At 43.0% G+C, this 24,190-nt stretch overlaps 1 protein-coding gene across 21 annotated transcripts in view; it reads right to left on the bottom strand.

Annotated features, from left to right (window-relative positions):
• Positions 1–24,190, bottom strand: part of PHACTR1 (phosphatase and actin regulator 1) — a 499,921-nt gene that overhangs the window by 28,427 nt on the left and 447,304 nt on the right. For all 21 annotated transcript variants that reach the window (XM_070244098.1, XM_070244095.1, XM_070244093.1 and 18 more), the window contains 2 exons: positions 19,608–19,855; positions 16,590–16,746 (listed from right to left, as the gene is read on the bottom strand). In XM_070244098.1, coding sequence (XP_070100199.1) covers positions 16,590–16,746; positions 19,608–19,855 — 405 coding nt within the window. The remainder of the gene's footprint in view (positions 1–16,589; positions 16,747–19,607; positions 19,856–24,190) is intronic.

Raw genomic sequence — 24,190 nt, 5'->3', positions numbered from 1 at the left:
AAGGAGTGGCACAGAATGTGGTTATTCTCATTAAACTATAAGTGCTTTCCCGTGGCCTGATAATCTTTCACAAAATACATTTTTGTGTATATGCAACAAAAAGGACCCCCTCCTCACCACACACCCCATTTTTCTCCCCAGTAGCATTATGGGTTTTAGGAATGTCTAACCAGTCTGGATTTGCATTTTCGCATTCTTTGAAAATCTTTTTGTTAATTTTAAAGCGGTCAGGAATAATGGAATGGTTTTTTTTTTGGTCCAGGAAAGGATCTACTTATATGGGAAAGGGAAAGAGGAAAAAGAACGCAAAAATGGGGAGTGCTATGGATGCTTCAAGTAGACTTTATCTTGATTAGATAGGAAACAAATACAAATGATTTCTCACTGCTTTCTTGGCCTTATCGACCCAATGCATTGGGGGATCCCTTGTGAGAAGAGACTGTTCCCCTCAAATATGTTCCTAAAAAGAGACCACGAATTTATATAACATACCTACCACAGGGCTGTCAGCTCCCAGCCTGGTGAATGTTAGTCCACGTCCTCTTCCCTGCCTTATGTCCTTTTTTGTTTTATTTCCTCACATTCTGGGCACATCAGATACACAGCACACAGACACCCTCACTCTCCTGCACGTGCACTTCGACATGTGAAACGAGAGGGAAGTCAAAGACCACGGCAGCACCAGCAAGCAAGCAGGCAGATCTCCACATCGAAATGCCCCAGAAGGAGCCACGGAAAACCTGGGCAGAATCCATTAGCAGCCCTGGGCTGGGACTGTACTGTCCCTCACAGGAGGCACCGCCAAACCAACTCCTGAGGTGTCAGATAAACACCCTCCTCCATCCTGAGGGAAACGGCTGATTGTAGAACATTCTCCTCAGTCAGGAGCCATCGCCTCTTTCCAGGAGAGCGCCGAGAGCGGCCGGCATCCTGACCGCACTGTGTCTTCAACAAGGGGTCATTGGGAGGCTGAGCTGGTCTGAAAGCAGCATCCTACGCAGGGGATAGGAACACTCGGCCACTCAGAGCCCTGAAAGCCACCCTTCTCAGCCAGGCCCGTGTTCACGGAGAAGCTGGTGGAGGGGACAGGATCAACCACAGCAACACCCAGGGACCCCTCTCAGCACCTCCTTTCTCTAGTTAGAAAACGGATTCCTGACATTATGTGTGCATCAAAAACACACATGGCTTTCTTCATGCCATAAGTGTTGTGTCCGTCTCTCGTCACCAGTTTTACACACATCCCACAAATCTATGGTTTTGAAATTTGCTGGAGTTGCTGCCACAATCTCTCTTCATATCTGCGAGACACCTAGTTTAGGTATCACCTGTGTCACCTGTCCTGAGGTGAGAGTTTTGAGGTTAGGCCTGTCTTGCGCTCAAGGAGTCCCATGTTAGTTTTTGACTTCTACTCACTGGTGTCCCTCTCACTGGCCCCCGCCTCTTCCTGCAGGCCTTGGAATCTGGCTTTGGCAGCATAAACAAGAAGACACTCATCCCCTGCGGATGTTCCTTTTCAAGGGAGGCCTGCTTGGCATTGCAGCGGTGCTTTCTTTCTTGAGACAACACGCATCTTCTGCTAAAATCAATTCCCTGTCTCTCCTTCCTGGAGAAGCAGGCCCTTCTTAGCTGGCCAACAGCTGAGCCACACAGCTTTCGATGGTACCTGGTTGTCCTTGAAATAGCTTCTCTAATTGCTCAGGTAATAAATCAAATGGAAAAGAATGAACAGTATCCCTAGGATAATTTGTAAAGCAATATGGTGCTTCAGATTTGGACTAATAAGTAAAAGTAAATGGAACCATTTTGATGATCAGCGAAATTAGCACAAAGAAAAACCTATTTGTGTGAAGATAAATAGAATTTCTCCCTCTAATGGAGATATTTTAAGCTTATGTACTTTTCAAATGGATCTAGTGTCAATACTGTGAAAGCAAGGCCATCTTCTCTAAGTCTTCAGTCTAGAAATTTAAATGTGTCATCTCTTTCTTCTTCAGAGGACCAGACAGTAAATACTTTAGGTTTGGTGCACCACATGGCCTCTGTCACAACTACTCTACTTTGCCACTATAATGTGAAAGTAGCCATAGGTATTACATAAATGAAAAGCAAGTCTGTGTTCCAAGAAAGCTTTATTTACAAAGATTAAGTGGTGGGCCGGATTTGGCCCTCCGGCCGGCCCCTGGCCTAGCGTGTCAGCAGTGCCTGAAAACGCTGTCCGTAAAGCATAAACCAGTGGAGTGGAACCACAAGAACTGTCAGAGCTTACTCAATGCAAATTATTTTGGTTCCTCAATGCAAAACAGGCGATTCTTTAGTCATGTGCTGTGTAGCTCTTACCCCCATAAGAAAGATGTAATATGCTGGTCCTTCAACACATTAGACTGAAAAACAGCACTGCCAAGGGGCCACAGAGAATGATGCTGATGACTAACAACAGTTAGGCAAGTCTTTAACCATTGTACAGTCTGATTTATGGACTGTGGGTGGCAGTACAGGATGGAAGCCCAAACATCATATCCTCTTCCTCTTCATCACCATCATCATGAATAAAATATCTGGACGATGCATTGGCTTTTCTTAGTTGGCATGTTGTTTTGGTTACTGTTGGGTGTTTTTTACACACACTCTCTCTCTGCTGAGTTCTCTTGCTCCACTGTGGCTTCCGGACATCTGTCCCTTGCTCATGCTTTGGCCCATGTGAGGATTAGACTTTTGGTGGCTCTCCAGCTGGATTACAGCTGCAGGGTGTGGCTGTGGCTATGAGTTCCTCCACTGTGGCAGCTAAGAACATGCTTCTTGTAAGAGGATTTATTGCCCATCTATTAATTGGGCTTCCAACGATGATTTAGCTCCTCTCAAAGGGTCCATGGCCTTAGGGCCTTATCAACTCAACAGGAGGATGACTTTGACAGACATAAAGATCAGAATTTCTCCTTAAATCAAGTTTACTTGTCAAACAGGCAGCTTGAAAACTTTCATGGAAATTGAGAGTTTTAATGTTTAAGAAACTGTTCTATATATTTTTACATATACCTCAGCATTCTATTATTAATAAATTAGTAAACTGATATCATGTAACACATGAGATAAATTTATGACAAATTTTAACTAATTTCTTAGATAGTCTAAACCCGACATTATACATAGGCTTTTAAAAAAAATGAATAGACTTATTTTATTTTTGCCTAGACAAAGTTACATGACTTTACAGTTCCCTCATGGGAAATGCTTCAGCATCTCTCGGTTGCATTGCTGTTGACTGTGGGGTGAGAATCAGATTTTGCAGGCTGTGGCTCTTGAATGGCTCTGTTGGTTAAGGACTGTGAATAGAGAGAGCAAGGTGACAGAGAACCCAGACAGAGCGAGAGCCTACACTGGGCAGGGGAGGTGCTCCAACTGTGCTGACATGGCAGGCTCCAGGCAGAAACCACCCACTCAACTTCGACAAATATAAAGGCAGCACCAAGTCACTTAAGGAGGGCAAGCTCATGGCTTCTCTTGGATGGGACATGGACCCGGCTTCTTGGGTTGGACCGTGTAGGTGGCAGATTCAATGGTTCAATCAAATTTGGGGAGGGCAGCTCCGGTGTACGTAATTTTAATACACAGGAAGATGCAATTACCTGTCTTAGCATCTTTTAAGACGGAGCTTGATAAGTTACAACATGAAGAGGAGGAAAACAAGGGAAATCAGAACAGTCAAAAGGACGGCTGGATTTATGGGAGGTTGAAAAGTTATGAAACACATTGATTACCCGTCAGCACCCACTATTTATCTGTCTGCCTACTTTTTTCCAAAGGAACTAACAAGGCTGCCCATTTTGAAGAACTATTGTTTTAATGTTTCAATGGGCACTGAACACAAAATTTTCAGAATCACACTTCCTAAAATAGAAGCGTATTCACTTATATGTCAAAGGAATTGCCTTTAGAATCAGAAGGAAAAGCGATTTTCCAGGGTTTGTATCTTTGGATAATTTTTCCTGTTTATATTCTGTCTAAAAGTTACTATTTAGTTAGCATATATGCAATTTTCGAGGCTATTATAAAAATCTTTGCATTCTAACCAAGAAGAGTGAAATGAACAAAATGAAGATAAATAAAGTGAATTACCTTATTAGCATTTTGCATGAGATTTGAGGTGTTTTGCCAGTAAACAAAGATGTGCGGGGACACATGGAAAACAACTAGACTGCACATTTCTCAGTTGTGATCCAGTTCTGCTATTTAAATATTCAGGACTGCGTGCAAGCTCTATAGAGGAGCTGCAGAAAAATCACATAAAAACCCGAAGCCAAATTTGGTAGGTGAGAAAGAGCACTACGTACCACGGGAAGTACTCTGGAGACTGGAAATGCCAACTTCCCCATTGAAACAAAGAACAAAGAATTCTTCATAAGTATAAATGATCGGCGCTTCATTTATCATTTGAATGGTGGAATCACCAGAATAGGCCAACTCCAAACTAAGCACCAGCTGAAGAATCCTCCAAAGTACCTGCTCTTTCTTCAAAATTATTAATGAAGCTTCCTCAGCTGTGATGAACTAGCAGGTAGCTACATGCGGAAACATCTCTCATGTATGCATTGAACTCAATTTAATTCTTCTAGCCAAGTGGGATGGAAGAACCTACCGAGGGGAGAATTTAAGGATTCCTTTTATCACAGGCCTTTTGATTACTGAAAATGTTTCTTAAAGAGGACTTGGTTCCACATCCTAGTATAGCCAGAAATAACCATGTGAACTTGGCTGGCAGCTTAACCTCTTTTGGCCTCTGTTTCTTTATCTATAAAATTAAAGGTATTAAAGGCAGTGAGAATGACTGTCTGCTGGAGCTCTAATTCCATTATTTTTTCAGATCCAGAAGATGCAGTTGTGAAGTATGTGAAGAAACCCACAAATGGGCTCCTTGAGACACAGGCACAAAGCCCACAGTGAAAAACAATCTCCGAATAAGTCAGCCTGAACGCACTGGACCGGATTCTGCGGTAGGATTCCATGCAACAAAATTATCTTTCAACCAAAGTTTGAAAGATACTTTGGATGCTTCATAAGATGATTTAACTCATAGTTTATTCATTGCCTCCTGGTAAATTCACAAATGGCTCTGAGAGATCCTTTCAGGGATAAAAGTATGATAGAAATGACACATTCTTATGATTGTTTAGTTTATAAGGGGATCAAAAGATTGTAGGAAAGAAGGAGAAAATGTACTGCAAGAAAAGTGGCCTGACAACTCGAGTTGAAGCTGTTCATAGGAATGCTCATAAGAGAAAATAACTCTGAATCAAATGTTTAGACTATTCAACGTTTAAATTACCCAGAGCCCTGCCCCAACCCCATTCTTTCGGGAACATTTAAAAAAGAATGGAAAGAGAAATAGTCTAAAATAAATTTTCACCAATAGAAGAATGTGCTCCAGATAGACTCACATTTTCTCCACAGAACTTGCCTTTAGCATCTCTCTCCCAGACGAAACCAGAGAACAATGAGTATTCCTTGACTAGCTAGTCTTGATCCTTTCAGAGGGATGATTATCTAGCTCTTTTAACTGATACCTAGTACACTGTTGTGTACACAGCAGATGTCTAATCAATACTTTCCAATAGAATCAATTTGTTGAAGCTGAGGTTCCATGGCCTCCCTTAGTAACTCGTGTCCCTGGGAAGTTAACCTGAAACTCACAGAGAATAAACTCACTCGGCTCAAGGTCCACCACTCCTTTGTGCTGTCTCCCAGTTGTACTTAAGCTAGTTTTTTCTTTAAACAGGAGCAGTGTTTATTTTGGGTCTCATTTTTCTCTAATTGAGATTATTTTGATTTCCATGAGTCACTTTACTAAACTAGACCTCAGGAGCAATTCATTCATCGATGCAGACCTTGGACATGTAGTGACACTGGCTCCAACAGAGACCCTCACAGACTCTCCGCATGGTCTGCTCCCCTCAGGTTAACCAGTCTCAGCATTCCAATGGCCAATTGGCTGCCACTTTCCTTCAGCCAACTGTGAAAAGGCTTTTACTTACTTTTAGTTTTGACGAATGAAAACTGGATATATTTAAGGTGTACAGTGTGATATTTTGATATCTGTATACATTGTGAAATGATTATCACAATCAAATTAATTAACATACCTATTACCTCCCACAGTAAGTTATCATTGTGTGTGTGTGTGGTGAGAACTCTTGAGATGTGCTTTCCTAGGAACTTTCAAGTATACATTACTGTTAACTATAGTTGCCATGCTGTTCATTAGGTCTCCAGAATTTATTCACCTTATAACTAAAAGTTTGTACTCTGAGCAATATCTCCCCCTTTTCCCACACTCCCCAGCCTCTGGTAATCACCATTCTACTCTCTGTTACTATGAGTTCAAGTTTTTTTGTTTTGGTTTTTTAAGATTCTACATTGAGTGAGTTCATGCAACATTTGTCTATGTCTGGCTTATTTCACTTAGCATAATGACCTGCAGGTTCACCCATATTGTTGCAAATGGCAGGATTTCTTTCCTTTTAAGGATGAATAATATTCCATTGTATATATGTACCACAAAAGTCTTTTAGTCAAGTCTTTTTGAGATGTGACAGTCCCTTTTATATGACTGGAGCCATGACCAGCACAACCTTCAAACAAAGAGCCATGACAAGCGTTGGCTCAAGGGAGGTGAGGCTCAGCCACCTTGTGCTCATCACATACCCCAGTGCTCCTCTACCTTTCCCAGCCCCCCCTGCCGTGGACTGGGGTCCTGAGCCTAGTTCTGGTTAGTAGATTATGAGCAGAAGTGGTGTGTGCATCTCCTCTACTCCCTCTTCCCTTGCTATTGAGACGTTGGAGCCATGCGTTCTACAAATATGTAATGGCTACATGATGGGTAGAGGCCATCTGATCCGCACACTAGGCTTTACTTCAGTGAAAAATAAACCTTTACTGCCTTAAACCCTTGGGATTCAGGGTATGCCTGTCTGGGCAACTCGCATGACTTATTCTGACTGATAGAGTCTAGCATAACATGGCATTCAGATTCACAATGAGAGGGAAGGAACTATGTTCATTATCTAGTATAATTATTCTATCTACTATAATAATGAGATTTACTCATCTAGTGTTCCTGATGACCTTGGTGGGAGGTCCATCTTACAGATATGGAAACTAAGGCTCGACAGGAACCCAGCTAGGAAATAGTGGATGGAGCTTTCAATGTAAGGTTCAGCCTCACAGTCTTCGATTGTTCCTTCTGCCAGACCACTGCCTCTCAAACTTTAGTGCACGTGAGAATCACACTTGCTAAGATGCAGATTTCTGGACCCCATCCTCAGAATTTCTGATTCAGAGTCTGGGTGGGGCCTGAAAACATGCATTTAACAAGTTCCTAAGTGATGCTGATGCCACTGACCAAGGGATCACATTGTGGGACCACGTTGCTTCCCACATTGCATCAGACACAAGTGTCTTGAAACCCAAACCTCAGCATCAAGTGATTCAGACCTTCCTACTTAGTGTGGACAGTATTACTGAAATGCAATAAAAAGCTCAGTTAGCTCCAAGATGGGAGAAAAATCTCCTCTTCCCTCTTCCTTCCATGGCTTATCTCTCCCTCGAGGACATTTGTATACTTGAGCCTGAGCCACCGATGTAGAACTCCACCATCCTACACAAGCCTTACCCAAGCACAGGAACCTGGGAGGGAAATTCTGTTCAACATAAAAATTAAACCAAACTCAACATTTTTCTCAGCATCTTTACCTGAAAGAGGAAAGTCTCAGATTTGGAAGATGTGTTTCTCTTTGCTGCTTATCATCTCTAAGATTATTAGCTCAGTTTCCTCACCTACAAGACAGGATTCCCAAGAGCAGCCACCTTGCGGGCTTGTGGTGCTGATGGGAAAGTACTGTATCAACTGCAAAGGGCTCTAAAGTCTTAGATAATATTCTGTCATGGACCATCACCCTGAGTGGTTGTCTCTAAACATAGAAAGGTTGATTCTTCTTTTACTTAGCCAAATATTCCAAGAAACAGGGTCTTTCTTTCTGCCATCTGCTCAGATTAATAACAAACAAGAATAACCATCACAGAGAATCCCAATAACAATTAGGAGAAAAATCACTGGGGAACTAAAAGGCCTCCCCTTATCTAACTATTTTGGGTTAAGAGGAAGCTCTTAAAATGTGGTCATGGAGCTGCCGGAAGATTCACCCATCCTCTGATCAGCCTGTAGCTGAAATAGCTATGTCCTTCCCATCCCCTGGGCCTCAATCTGAAATGCTGCTGGAATAATCAGCCATTTCAGAAAGCTATGAAATAGAAAACTAAACAAGACTCGCTATCCCCCAGTGATGGCCACTTTTTTTTTTTTTTTAAACCTTTGCAAGTTTTAAACACTGAGATTGATTCTGTTCCTGCTGGGTCAAAACGCAGCTCTTTGTCCTCCACACTTACTGTATCATTGAGAAATGTACAGGCGGCTGGGACAGCTGCCAGTCACCAACATAGAGGCCTGACAAGATGGGGCTTTGTTCCTGGATATCCAGCGTGGGGCTTGCAAGCCCTGACTCCTCTCCTGACACACACACACATGTGCACATGCACACACACATGCATGAGCACACACACGCACACACACACACACACTGCCAGGGCTCAGAAACTCTGTCTTGGCAACAGGAATGTCAAGAACTCAGTCTTCACTGCATTTCTTTTTTTTTTTTTAAAGATTTTTTATTTTTCCCTTTTTCTCCCCAAAGCCCCCCCAGTACATAGTTGTATAGTTTTAGTTGTGGGTCCTTCTAGTTGTGGCACGTGGGATGCCATCTCAGCATGGCTTGAGGAGTGGTGCCATGTCCGCGCCCAGGATCCGAACTGACCTGGGCTGCCGAAGCGGAGCGCGAACTTAACCATTTGGCCATGGGGCTGGCCCCACTCACTGCATTTCTTAACAGCTGGAGGCTGGGGTGAGAGGGTAAGAGGCTACAAACCTCACTGCAAGGCTCTGAGACGTGTTCAGTGGCTGTGGGTCCCTGTGATGGGTGTGGCTCATGCTTCAATGCCAGAACCACTATACATGTGGTTTCGAAGTTTTTTTCCACCTCCTCCCAATATGCCTCACTCAAAGCTTATTAGGGCAGCTTTCACACCTTTTATTTCAAAAAAAAAAAAAACCCAATGAATATGTGGTTGCCCTTAACTTTCCATCAGACAGGTAATGCTGTAGTCTCAGCTCAACTCAGCACCTTTCCAAAGATGTCAGCATTTCTGATGGGCTTTTACAAAGAATTTTCTATTTTGTGCAGAGTTAATGGGAGACGTCAAATCATCAGAAAGCAGCGGAGCTACCTGAAGAGTCCACGTGTTTGTCATGCAAATGCTGCAGAACACAATAGCTACGGTCAAGTCATCTTTCACTCTGGTTTAGCTTGTTCCATCACTCACCTTCAGTGTGGTGACTGCTATCTAATTTCAGTTTTGTTTATGGGAGGTCTCAGAATCTACAGAAAAAGTCCACTCATCTGAGCCCTTCCCATCCAGGCTTTTGGACGTGATAGTGAGCAGTCACAAATGTCCTCTTTCCATTTTTCTCTGGTCCCTTCCAAGCTGGGCTCTACTCCATGCTACACCACAGCCAAAGTGATGAGGATGAGGATGAGGATGAAGACGAGGACGGAGCAAGGCTGCAAGGGCCAGGTCTACAAGGAAGCTACTCCAAAACTCACTCAAGTCTATTTTCTTCCCTTCTTTCTTTCCAGTGATTCACGGTGACGCATGTCTAGGGCGCGCTAAGTCAGTCAAAGCTGAATTAAATTCATAGAGCCTTTGATTGTTATTCCTATTTTTAGACAGTGCTTTTGCAGCAGCAGAAATTACCTAGCCTGCAGAGATGCCAGGTCACACTTAGTATCAGTCCTCAGATTTTTGGGGCAGATGCCATTTGCCACCTTGGAATTAGGCTCTGGTGTGTCAGACTCATAGCACCAATTCTCCCAAACCATAAACAGTGTGCAAGCTACAGTTAGAAGTCAGGATCACTATATTTTATGGCCTGTGGTTCGAGCATAAAAAATGGATTTCAATTTTCTCCCTTGAACATTGTATTATGATTTAAAGCAGCACATAATCCTCAGTACATATTATTTTATATTCTGCCTATACTGCCTATAGTGTGAACTACTTAGGAGCATAAAATACAGATCTAGAATACTCTTTCTTTCTAGCCTATTATTAAATTCTAAATAAGAGAGTATAACATACAGGTTTCAGGGGGATGATCAGGCTGTCATTTTCCACCTTGCTATCTCATTCACCACCTCCCTGCCACCACAAAGACAACAGATGTTTAAGTGATGGCAATGATAAGTAGCGAAGAGGAGAGAAGATGGAGTTTTGGTACTTTTCAGGGGAGGCTCCTGCATCAGCTCTATCTCACGGTGCTTAGTGTGCTTTTCATGCCTTATAGATTCAAACGATCAACACTCACCAGGTGCTTTCACCTTAAATCCTTCTGATGCCCAGACTCCAGGGCATTAAAGAAAAGAAAGTAGTTACAACTATTTCTACCAACTTCTTTATCCAACTTCATGGGTTCTTCAGTAGTCGTTTGTAAACATTCTAAAGACCACCCGACTTAAATTCCTCAAACAGAAAGGGCTGGATCAAAAGTTCTTTTTAGGAATGTGGTACTTTGCTTTAATGATCAATCCAGATAAATAACTACATTCATCTTAATTTGGATCCTACAGGATGTTAATTTCAAATTGCTACAGACACACACACGCACACTTCCATATTTACATTTATAACACACAGAATAGTTCTGTCTCACGTCCACTAAATTTGTAGTGCACGCACATAAAGTTTATGACTATACTGTAGATAGGAAAAACTGTGGCTTCTAGGTCAGAGATTAAAACCAGGGGGCTCCAGGCTGAGATGTGGTTCTTGGGTTGAATTTAGCCCATAAATATATTCTGCTTGGTCTGTATAATGTTTCAGAAATTTCGAATTTCGATTTAAAAAATCCATATTTTTTTCAGAAAATCTGATAAACTGGTCCTTCGTTTCTGCAAAATGACAGGGGGCTGAAGCTGAATAGCAATGGCCCTTTCAGATAAGGGGTGGACTTTCAGTCTCGCCCCCATTCCCAACAGTCCCTGTTAACACTCTTGGAACCGCCTGCTTCACTCATGTTTGATATCTATCTGGGCCCAGCATGCATTTCTAGGTAGAGCCACTTTATACTTCCCCAAACGTTAAGGATTGAACTGTGTCTCCCTAAAACTCATATGTTGAAGTCCTAACCCCTGGTACCTCAGAATGTGATCTTATTTGGAGACAGGGTCTTTATAAAGGCAATCAAGTTAAAATGAGGTCATTGGGTGGGCCCTGATCCAATATGACTGGTGTCCTTATAGAAAGGGGAAATTGGGACACAGAGACACACACAGGGAGAAGTGAAGATGAAGGGAGAGATCAGGGTGATGCATCTACAAGCCAAGGAACACCAAAGATGGCCAGCAAACCACCAGAAGCCAGGAGAGAACCAGGGAAAAGACTCTCCCTCATCACTATCAGAAGGAACCAACCCTGCCAACACCTTGATCTCAGACCTTCAGTCTCCAAACTGAGACAATAAATTTTGTTTGTCTATATCTTGTTATGGCAGCTTTAGAAAACTAATACTCCAAGTAGCTTGAATTAAGCCAGCATCTTCCTTTGATCATTGGGAAGAATCATAGGTGAGTGGCCTTAATCACTGGCTACATCAGATCTAGGAAAAGGACATTACAAGGAGAAAGATTCTTTCCCTAACCAAGCAAGCCTTCCAAGAGCTTCCCCATAGAGACGCTTTCAGTTTTAAGTGGGGGCTATGCTGTTCCAGCTCAGATGGGTGCTGAAAAAATTCTGGTCAACTGTGACAGCAAAAAAGATGATGACAGTTCACCCATAGTAGGAGGGTGATATTTTAAGGATAAAGAGCTATTTTAGGGGAACAAGTGTGTCAGGGAGGCAGACTGCCCACATCCTCATTTACTCCTGAGCTTAATTTAGATTACATACTCCTACATACGCTGCAAGGCACCTTCTGTTTTATTTTTGTTTCCAGGCCTTTCCTCCCCCTGTCTGCTTCAAACATTACAGAGGGTATTGGAGGGCACTGAGGAAAGGATCTCACTTGGAGAGATCCTGGGCCAGCGGGGTCGGGAAGGCTGCTCTTCTCCAAGAAGAGGCCTAAGTGCACTGGCTGTTGAGGAACTATGAGCAGGTCAAGTTTCAGAGTCTTAGTTCCTTCCTTGTAAAATAAGTAGTCCTGCTAACTTACATAATGGTTCACTTTCTAAGGGATGTTTCAGAAACAAAAGCATTATTTAGGTGTCAAACTTCTCTTTAGTCCCTGAATACCCCATTCCCAGTGGTCCTGAGCTCCATCCTTTGGGGGGTTTCACTTCTTTAACCAATCAACTCCCCAAGCTGGAAAGTAGAGAAGGGCCAGAAGGCACTGCTGATCAAGAGGTCACCCTGCCAGGTCACCCTAACTACGAACATAGAGAAGCATGGCTCCATGTCTAATTTTTTAAATGATGATTTTGTGGTAAATTCGAGTCATATGCATGAAATATTTTTCTTAGGGGAATAAAAAGCTTGGTGAATGAAGGGAACTAGAAGTGAATCTCATAGTAAGATCACACAGTTAGGCTGACCACTTCCTAGGGTTCAGGTTGAAGGGCCCGAGAAGGGACCCAGAGAGAAAGCAGCATGCGCTTGCATTTGGGGGGGGGCTCTGGTGGGTAAGGAATTGCCCTAAGGTCTCCACATTTCCACGGACTAGAAGTCACCAGAGATAAAAAGACCTGCCCACAGAGCCCCGAGAAGGGACCCTTAGACCTGTGGACTCTAAGCTTTTTCAGAACTCTAGCAATAAAAATCTAAGCATGTATCCCCACATATGCCATTTCTTTATCTACATTACATACAAATACTACTGCACTGATGGGTGACGCACATCAGAAGATAGACACAAGCAATCAACCTAAAAAGAATGATATAAAAGAAATTTAAATACATGTTCTGGTATTTTCATCCCCCCCACAGCCAGGCAGGTGGCCTTGTTCGTCCCTTGGTTCTGTGTGCACCCATCCTGAGTCTGCATTGGTAAGGAGCAGTGCGATGGTGCACCCAGTTGATCATGTTCATGTCTCAAGGGCAGCCCACACTTCTCAAGTGGCGGTTGGTTGAAATAGTTATTTATCATCAAAACATCCAGATGCCTTGTTGACTGAGGTTCAGGAGAGTCTGCCCAACAGCATCAATGAGAAAACATTTTTGGAAGATTAATATTTTTGCATTCTTAAGTAGAAACTCTGCCTTAATGCTTGACATCATTTTACTTGGTGTTTCTGCTCCCTACCCCCAATTTGGAATTATTCTTGAAGTGCTGAATTGTTGGGTTTTTTATGCTATTAAAACTGTCAGGCTAAAATTATGTTTTATATCTTGCTTACTCCATGAGGACTGCAGACTTGGCTGCAAGCTTTTCAAAGCGCTTAAGCTTTCCAGCACAGTTTTGCTACCTCAAATAGCCAAAGAAGGCGGCAGGCCTGTGGTTTCAGAAATGCAAACTCTACAACAGATTGCTACATTCTTTTCCTTTTTATGATAATAAAGCTCACATTTCGCACACGACGATCAGATGACCCAGTCTAATCCCCTTGGATTAGGAAATAAAGGCACAGGGAGGGCAAATGACTATGGAGGGAACTGCAGACCAGAGGTAGAAGCCAAGGCTCCTGACCTCAGGTTATTCTCTCTCTGCCACCGTCACCTTCTGGTTCTCAGACTTCCCCTTCACTCCGCCCTGGCTTTAGGGTGAGTGAGTGGCTGGAAGCACAAAGCTGGGTTCTCAGTCTAAAGGGAAAAGTCCTTAAACCCCCTGGGTGTGAATCAGTGGCTGCACTACCTCAGAGAAGACCCGGAGACGCAGATTTGGCCTATCCACCTGATTGCTGAACTCTGTACAACCTTGTCAATCTGCTAAACACTCCTGATGTCCTCTCCTTTAGACCTAATTCCTGTAATCTGGCCAGAGATGCCCCGGATCTTACTATAAGGATATAAACTCCTAGTTCAAAGAGTGAACAAAGACAAAGTGGATTCAGGGCAAGGATGCAGGCCAGCTCAACACCTAGAATATGCCCCACACGGCCCTCTCTACTTCCATCCTTCTCTCTCTAGTCAGTGTGTGTTCTTCCTCTACCGGCCAGGGTGAAAGAGGGCTGGAAGAGGATGCACACTACGGTAATCCTTCAGTGGATTTTATGAATTCTAAGCAGTATTTAAGTGTTGGTACAGAGGAAGGGTTAGGAAAGGGTTGATTTACAAGGATAAGGCTTCAAATGCAGAGAACTTCTTCTAATGCAGGGATAACCTATGTCTCTTCCCATCTCTGGGTTCTGTCACTACCACTGCCAGCCGGTCATGTCGGTGGTATATGGATACGGATTCAGGCACAAGAAGCTGGGGGCTGTTTCTCTTTAGGGAGTATGTTCTGGAAGAACAAGGGCCTCTTTTACCTGTCAGTTACCTCCAGGTGGAACGGCTCTACAGTGGACAAGCAGAGTGGCCGGCAGCACACATGTGGGCCAACCAAACTCATCTGCTTTCTGTATCTCCCATCTTTCTCATTCTCTCCACAGAAGATGCCCCTCTGGTCAGCCAGATGTGCTGGCATCTCACTGACATCTGCAGAGAAATCTTCCATTTTCCCCACATACCTGGGGCTCTGCTGTACTCTAGCAGAGCCGGGTGAATGGGAAGTGAGGGGAAAGAACTACAATAAAGGATGCCCACACTAAGGAGGTAGGAGACGGGTGCAGAGGGGCTGGGGTCAAGGATGTGCTCCTTCTCTTTCTTAGCCCCTCAAAGGATAGCCCTGTTTGTATTAGGTGTAAAATTGAACAAGCTGGTCAGGAAGCAGACCAGAACTGTATCCACCCACCCCACCCACCCCCAGAGATATGACCTGGCTATACATAGTCCAGGAGAGGAGACTTGGGGAGGCCAGGATCATTGTCTCCAAGTACCCTAAAGCAAGCATGTCAAGAGGGAGAGGCTGTGTGTAGCTGCAGAGAGAAGAGAATAAGACCAATGGGTGGGAGTTGCATGGACAGAGATATCAGTTCAATAGAAGGAAGAACGTTTAACAATCCGGCTCTCCAACAAGGGACAGGCTCTCCGGAGTGCTGTGAGAACTATCACTGAGGGATGGAGAGAGATCTGGATGACCAAAGTGTGGACATGTTACCGCAGTCAACGAGTATGAGTGTGTGGCAGGTGGTTAGATATTTTCATTCTGTGACTCTAAAGAGTGCATAACACAAGGCCAAATCATCCATCAGTGTTGGCCATTTTACACAGCCCTGCACCATTAAAACAACCTCCTCCACAAGTAAACCAATCAATGACGAGAAAGAAGCTGCCCTTAAGTAACGAAATGAGGCCGGTGGGAGGGCAGAACACCAGCGCACTGTTGGATGACGTCTCTGCAGCTGTAACCTGTTTATGCACCAGTTTCCTCTCCTGTACTTAGAAGATGACAATGAATGCTGCTTGACAGGGTTGTCAGGTAGAGAAAACGGAATAACAGCAGCAGCTAACTGCATGGTTACTACGGGCCAGGCACTGTCTCAAAGGCTTTACTTATATTGTTTGTTCTTACCATTCCCCATTTTACAAACGCAGAAACATAGGCAAAGAAAATAAGTGACTTACTCAAGGCTATAGAGCTAGTAAGAGGGAGAGTCAGGATGAAACCCTGGAGACGATTACACATTGCATCAAGCCCTTAGCACTGTGCCTGGGACCAAGGAAGGGCTCATGTGATAAGTACTGTTATAGACAGGGAGCCCTCTGGGGCCACTGCATGTGACATTACGCAGGTAACTAAAGTTCTCTGCGTCTGGTGTTCTCATCTGTAAAATGGGCAGAAAAAGGTCCATTTCATAGGGCAGCTCAAAGATTAAATGATTTAACACATGTAAAATGTTTAGAAGAATGCCTGGCAAATACTAAGTGCTCCACGAATGTTAGCTAATACCATATAAACATGGCCTACATTACAAATACACACATAGGTGTTAACATATTAATATAACATACTGCTATGACCGTCTATAATGTCCATACACAAGAGCAATCACTCAAGAGAAGTCACAGTTCAGCAATGAGGCATCACTAACAGCCAGTGACCTCTTCTGGTTGTATAATATAGCAGAAAGGGCATTTATTTGATTGCTTTGTGCTTCATCAAACGACAACTCCTATGTATACAGGTCATCAATTCTCCTGGATGGTGATGATCTTTCCACAGATGGTTATTCTCCCTGGAAACCTGCCGCTCAGCTTCTCCCTGAACTTTTAACCAAGTAAAATTTGCAAGATTTGGATGAGTGAAGGGGAAAGGACTATAGAAGCAACCCTGGAAAAGAAAATGGGATGTTTTCCATTGACTTTTTCTGCAGTAACCTCTTCAAGAGACACTCAGGACTGATGTCTCCATTCTTCTCCTAAAACCCACAGAGCTGGTGGGTCTGCTGTCCTACCTGGTGAGCTTGGTGCCAATCTGCTGCCTCAGCTCCAGTCTCTCTTCATCTGTCTGCCTGGGGAGGATGTTCTTTTCTTCTAGCTCTCGCTTGGAGGGCCTGTTGCTGAGTTTGATGGCTAAGGAGTCCTTTCTGCACACCTTCATGGCCAGGGAGCCTGCAGAAGGGAGAAACAAGTTTCAGTTAATGCTGACACAAACCTGCCTGGCCTCCCACAGGGCCAACCGTGGCCCACAAGGTAAAAGGCAGGAAGACAGACACCATGGGCTCAACATCTGAGAGTGGTTAAGGCCTCAAAGGCCACTTTGATGGAGTTCCTGCAACCAACATGTTCTACATGCCTAATAGTGTGTTGGGCAAGTAGGAGCACATGGGGAGCCTGTGATTGCATCTCTGCTCTCCAAGAACTCCCAGCATGCAGGCAATATTGCAAAGGAGGCAAAGACAGACTGTGGAGTGCAACAGAATGCAAAGGGGAGAGAGAGGACAGAGGCCTGTAGTAAGAATGGGAAGTTTCACAGAGGAGGAGGAGCTGGCACCTGCAGGATAGATGAGATGTGAACAGGCAGCAAGCCAGTGGACATCTTCAGGCAGGAAAGCTCACAGATGACGAATAAGCCAGGTAATCACAGGAAACAAAAGAGATGAGCTCCAGTGGAGCTGGGCATATGTAAAGGAAAATAAAGTTGAGCAGACGGAGTGGGGTCAGTTTGGAATGGAATTGAGGTCACTGAAATAGGTAATATTCTGGGATTGTTTTTTCTTCTTAACATAAGAAGTTCTGAGCAGCCAGGGCAGGGCTGCCTCCCATCTGGAATAAATCCATGGTTCTCATTTTTGGTTGTCAAAACTGGGGTTTGGCGGGGAGACTGCTTCTGGCATCTAGTAGGTAGAGGCCAAGGATGCTCCTAGCCATCCTATAATGCACAGGACAGCTCCCACGACAAAGAATTATCTGGTCCACAATGTCAATAATGCCGAGGTTGAGAGACTGTAGTATAAAACATTCAATGCTCTGGCAGGAAACGGCGAGCAGAGGCTAAGCAGCTGCTCCTTCCACTCGTGAATCATTTCGACCTTTGGCTGCCCCTCCGTGGTTCTCTCCTTGACATTACTGTGATCATTTCATGGGTCACCAGTACTCTGACCGGCTCGAATTGAGCTGGGTCTCTGAAGTCTGGTAAGTAAAGCAAGAGGAAGAGACTGGGAAGCAGCAAGTTTGCTGGATTCCTTCTTTGGATTTGGGGTTTGTTTTATACTGCTTGTCTTCTTTCTTCCCCCACTGGTTTTAAGAACATGGGCTTTGCAATGAGACGCAGCCAGCATCACATCCCAGCGCTGCCACTTTATAGATGTGAGGCTCTGGGCAAGTCACCTACTCTCCACTTTCTTCCCTTATCCATAACATGGGGCAATAGAGTCTGTGCCACTGGGTGTTGTAAGACGCAGATAAGAGAAGAAAATCTTAGCAAGTTGTCAGACACACAGTTTATACATAGTAAAAGGCTGCTATTATATAAATTCATTAATTAAAAAGTTGACCAAATATCAGTCTATAAACACTTAACTAAAATTTATTTATTGTTCATGGCCAGAATGATAGATTTTGAACTTTGCTTTCTTCATTTCTTCTCTCTTAGCCCATTTAAAGGCCTTAAACAAGAAAATATGTGCTAATCATATATCTGATAAGGGGTTAATTTCCAAAATATATAAGGAACTCATACAACTCAACAAAAAAAACAAACAACCTGATCAAAAAACGGGCAGAGGACATGAATGGATGTTTTTCCAAAGAAGATATGCAGATGGCCAACAGGCACATGAAAAGAAGTTCACCATCACTAACTATTAGGGAAATGCAAATCACAACTACAACAAGATATTACCTCACACTCATCAAAATGGCTATTATTAAAATGACAAGAAATAAGTCTTGGAGAGGGTGTGGAGAAAAGAGAACTCTCCTATGCTGTTGGTGGGAATGCAAACTGGTGTAATTATGGAAAACAGTATAAAGATTTCTCAAAACAGTTAAAAATAGAAATACCATATGATCTATTCCACTTCTGGATATTTATCCAAAGAACATGAAAACACTAATTCGAAAAGATGTATGCACCTCTATGTTCATTGCAGCATTATTCACAATAGTCAAGACGTGGAAGCAACCCAAGTGCCCATCAATAGATGAATGGATAAAGAAGACATGGTATATATACACAATGGAATACTACTCAGCCATAAAAAAACATGAAATTGTGCCATTTGCAACAATGTGGATGGACCTTGAGGCTATTATGCTTAATGAAATAAGTCAGACAGAGAAAGACAAGTATCCTATGATTTCACTTATATGTGGAAGCTAAATAAGCAGACAAACAGATAAGGAGAACAGATTAGTGGTTACCAGAGGGGAAGAGGTGGGTGGAGGCTGAAAGGAGTAAAGGGGCACACATCTATGGTGACAGATGGAAACTCGACTTTTGGTGGTGAACATGATGCAGACGATATAGAAGTCAAAATATAATGATGTACATCTGAAATTTACATAATGTTATAAACCAATGTGACCTCAATTAAAAAAATTTAAATTCAGGTCTTCTAAAGTTGTTGAGATATGCTTAAAAATGAATTTGTTGCATACACAGTGGTTAGTATGTCTGAGTATTTTGCAGCCTGAAATTGAATTTTAGGGATCCCTGCCTTTTTTTCTTTGAGGGAAAGTTGTTGCATCCCAAGGGAAGAAATCAAAGAAAGAAAGAGTCATCTAAGAAGTAGGAGGTGGTAGCATGGTGTTGCAATTTTTAGAGCTATGAGGATGCATGAAGAACATTTACCCTTTCATTTTACTGGTGAAGAAACTGAGGCCCCAAGAGGTTAACTGAGCTACCCTATGACCCAGGGCCAGTTGACACCAGACCCCGGATTAGAACTGAAAGTGCTGGGCAGCTCAGTCAGCTCTCTTTCCATAAGCCACACCCCTCCCACCTCGGTGAAGACCTGGGATGCACGCACTGGTATACAATGAGCTGTCGTCATCCTCGTCCTCTTCCTCCTCCTCCTCTTCTCTCGTGTACAGGCAAGAAGAGTCTTCGTAGTCTGATTCATGAGGCACATTTTCTTTATTGTCATCACATTCAATCACAACAGTTGGCACTTGTCTTATTTCCGGAAGGCCCAGAGGTCCTGCTTTTGTGACACCATCACCCGAGTGCAAACCAGGGCTGTGGTAAGAAGTGGAACAGGGGACCCGCTGCTCAGAGCTGTTTAAAGAGAAAGAGAAAAGAAGACATTCCTTCTGGCTAACACATCCTATAAATGCATCAGAACCTTTCTAAAACTCAGTTGTCCAGTCCCAAGAGACAAAGCGTCTACAGGGCAACTGAAGTCTCATTTCTCATCACAGCTAAACATTTTAGGATAGCAGTTTCCTGATGGTAGTAGCAGCATGGAACAGGAAATAAGAATTCTATGGATGGATGATGGTGATGCCAGCACAGCAATGTGAATGTACTTCATGACACTGAACTGTACACTTTAAAATGGTTAAGATGGTAAATTTTCTGTCCTGTGTATTTACCACAATTAAAAAAAATAAAAACAGGGGCTGGTCTGGTAGCGTAGTAGTTAAGTTCACGGGCTCCGCTTCAGTGGCCAGGGGTTCACAAGTTTGGATCCCAGGCATGGACATCTGCACTGCTTCTCAAGCAGCGCTGTGGCAAGCATTCCACATACAAAGCAGAGGAAGATGGGCACAGATGTTAGCTCAGGGCTAATCTTCCTCACATAAAAAAAAAAGGAGGAAAAGAGGGAAGAATAAAATAAAATAAAAACAAAATTTAAAACAGAATTTTAATTCCACAAATATTTCTGGTTAAGATCGATACCTCCAAGTGCAAAGGGAGGTTCGTTTGCAACCCACTTGTCTCAGAGGAGGAGTAAAAGAATTAACTTGATGGTGAAGCTGGAGATCCAGGAAAGAAAATGATAATGCATGAGATTCTAGCTTTCAAAGCTACACAGAGTGGTTGGTAGGGAGTGGGTGTGGGAGAGACTGTTTGAAATGTCATGGATGGAGATGCAAAGAAAGAGAAGAGGTGGGATCATCAGGCCGGAGACCCATGCATGAACACCAGGCTGGACATGGTCAAGGATGACATACAAAAAGCTCTCTCCCAAGGATGCTGTCAGACCCTCAGCAACCACAGGTAACACCAGTATGATGTTTTTTGTATGTCAATTTTCCAGAAAGCAATGATGAAGATATTCTTGATTCTACCTTTTAAGTTGAGCCAACTCAGATAAAATATATTTTTTAATTAAAAATGATTTGTTTCATAATGAAAGCCACATAAGCTCATCGTAGGAAAATTAGGAAACGCATATCTTCAAAAATAAAGTAGTTATTTTCTTAATAGAGTCTATCCTAGGCTCCAATAGCAATTTAGAATCCTTTCTATGACTGTCTCTAAATGAAGTCCAGCAAGAACAATGGAGCCAGAAACACATAGTTAAATTTTATAATTCTTTTTCAGATTAACTAGAAGTGGAATTTATATCTTTCATTTAAGGAATTTCTAAACATAGGAAACTCAGTGCATTTTACCATCCAAAAGCGTTTGACATTCACAAGGAAATAGAGTGCAAGGTAATACTATATATCAAAAATTTTACATTAGACTAGTTTATCCAAAAGAACAATCTTACTCATGACATATGAACATGATAGTCTCCTTTGAAACTTTCAATTACGCTTTAAATTATTGCTACGTCTAATTTAAATTCAATTAACTTTCTTCCTTCCATTGTTTCCCAAGGGCTGTTTTTCTCTCTGTATTTTTCACATAACTCTTCAGTGACACAAATGGAAAATCTAGTTAACACATTATGAGCTATGAACGTTTAAGGCAATGCACTAAATCAACTTAAAAACAAAACAAACCTTCAACTATTGAGTAAGATTAAATCACACATTTACAAAAATGCAGCACCTTATTAGACATTAGCAGTTTAAGGGATCCGTTTCCCACCTAATTTAATATAAATGGCAAAGAGAGCAAGAAGGTGGGGTACATGATAGATGGCCTCCAGGGTGACAAACATAATAGTTGACTGAAAGGTGGCTGACTGGGGAGTCACTGCCCCCCTCACAAGGCGGTCCTTCCATCAGGCAATGACACGCACTGCATACCAGCTGTGCCTGGATTTCTACGTTGGATCTTAAGGGAAGTAGGGATGGAAGAGGCAAAAATGTAATTCCACAGCCCATGTTTTGCCCACCTCTGCCTCCTCCTCTCCCCCATTTATAGTTTAATTAATGGTTCCTACAAAGGCACAGATCTGGGGATATGACAGTCAGGAGCAAGGGATGAAAAGCAGCCAATAGATATTCTTGTGTGGTAGGACGAATCTTCTGAGGAAATAAACGTTGGAAATGAGAAAGCACGAGTTCCTCAAGGTAGAAGGCTCCAAGGTGCCTTAAGAGGATAGAGAAAGGAGAAATATTATGCAAAGGAAGATAAGAAACAGCCTCACAGGTAGTCTGTGATAAACAGGAGACTGGTGTCTCTTCCTTCAAAAACACACGGGAAGTGTGAGACCTTGAGTAGACAGGATTCTAAGGCGGATCCCCCAGCTGCCTTGCTAGGTAGTAGGTATCATGCTACCAGCCTTGTAAAATAGGGACCAGCCACGGTGACCAGCGACTGCCTGCTGAGGGCGCTGTAAAAACAGCTGGAGACCTTGCCTGGCCAATCAGGTCACCTTCCTGAAGTGTGAATCTAGCAGCTAATGTCTAATTTCCCATAAGGATGAAGGTGTTTTCCAGGAAGCCAGGTGAATCCACCAAAAGTGTTTTGAAATAGTCTATTAATAAATATCCACTGACTGCCAACTATGTGTCCGGAGAGGTGCTGAGAGGGAGGAAGCCAAAGACCCAGATGATCCCATATATCTGGTAACTCTGGAGAACCACAGAATAGCAAGAAAGGCCAAATGAGAGAAGCGTTGGCTGAGAAGGAGGTTAGAAAGCTTATTATGGCACCTCAGTTTGAGAAGTCAAGACATAAATCTGAGTCCAAGTTTTGCCACTTACGATCTCTTGATGTTGAGCAAATTATTTAACCTCTCTGGGCCTTAGCTTACTCAACTGCAAAAGTGGGTAAACCACACTGTTTTCAGAGGCTGGTGCATGTGATGTGTCCCATTGACATGCCCTTAAGTGAGACCCTTAGTTGTTATTTACAGAAATGGCTTTTCAAGTGGTTTCAAAACACTCTCAGTTTCAGTCTATTCTCCATACTGTTGTCAGAGCAACTTTTAAGACCCTGATCTAGTTGTCTCACTCATCAGAACTCTGAATGCCTGCCCAGTCTACAAGACCAGTGCTCTAAGGGTGACACCAATGGAAAACCCACTTAACACATTATGAGCTATACCATTCAAGGCAAAGAACTAAATCAACTTAAAGGTAGCATCTTTTTACATTTGGCCTCCATCCCTGCTGGTTGTGGGCAGGAAGGGGAACACCCAGCTGAACTACAGTCTTAGTAATGCTGGTTTTATATAATGGAGCTGTCACTTAAAGACGTGCTCTAAATAATAGGTCTTACTGCTAAGAACAGTGAAAACCATTAGCCTGGAAGCAGTTGTTTAACCATAGCATGACATGCAATGCCTTGCACAATGTGACCCATATTATTCACCCAGCCTCTGTTCCCAACTACCTCACCCCTTGGTCATGCACAAGAATGTACTGCAAGCTCTTGGCTTGGAATGCTCTCCCATCCCACCTTCACCTTGTTAATTTCTATTTATCTTTTACTACTCGTCTCAGGCAACACTTTGCCTACGTTCTTGTGAGATTCCACAATTGTGACAATTGTGAACATCTGTTTGCTTACTATCTTCCCTTCCCCAACCAAGCTGTAGGCTCCTTGAGGGGCAGGAACCATGTCTAATTCATGTTTGTATCAGGTGCTTAGCACCATGTCTGACACAAAGTTGTTTATTGTTCTTGCCGAGTGAAAGAAATATGGGCTGGAATCACTGATATTTAGGTGCATTTGTAAGTGGCCGACAAATCACATTCAAAGGGTATTAATAAAGAGATCATTTTTAATTTTCAGGGAGGTATCTAGTGGTGTAGTGCAGGGCTGTGGGTTCAGTGTGGTTGTTGATTTGGTTGGCACTTTTATCAATGGGTTAATGACAAAAGGCCAACCTCATCAAATATGTGGAAGAACGGAGGTAGAGAGGAAAGAAGGGAGAGAAAAAAGCCAGCATTTCCTGAGTGTGTTACCCCCTGTTCTAGAAACTTTCACATCAGTATCTCATTTCATCCTTATAACAACTCTGCAGGAGGTGCATCCTCATGTTATTAAGCGGGAAATCAAGGCTCTGAGAGGGTAATAAACAGGCCCATGAAGACACACGTAGTAAAGGAAGGAGCTGGAATTTGAACCCACCCTGTTTCAATATGCTGAATCCAAAAGTTGATTTGTGATACTTGTAAGATTGTGTACTTTGATTAAACACAAACCCTACTAACTATACACATGCAAGGTGGAGGAAACATCATGCCTTGTCAATAACACTTG

The sequence above is a fragment of the Equus caballus genome, chromosome 20, assembly GCF_041296265.1.
Source record: "Equus caballus isolate H_3958 breed thoroughbred chromosome 20, TB-T2T, whole genome shotgun sequence".
NCBI lineage: Eukaryota > Metazoa > Chordata > Mammalia > Perissodactyla > Equidae > Equus > Equus caballus.
The sequence above is the reverse complement of the archived record's forward strand: the minus strand, read 5'-3'. Positions and strand labels throughout refer to the sequence as shown.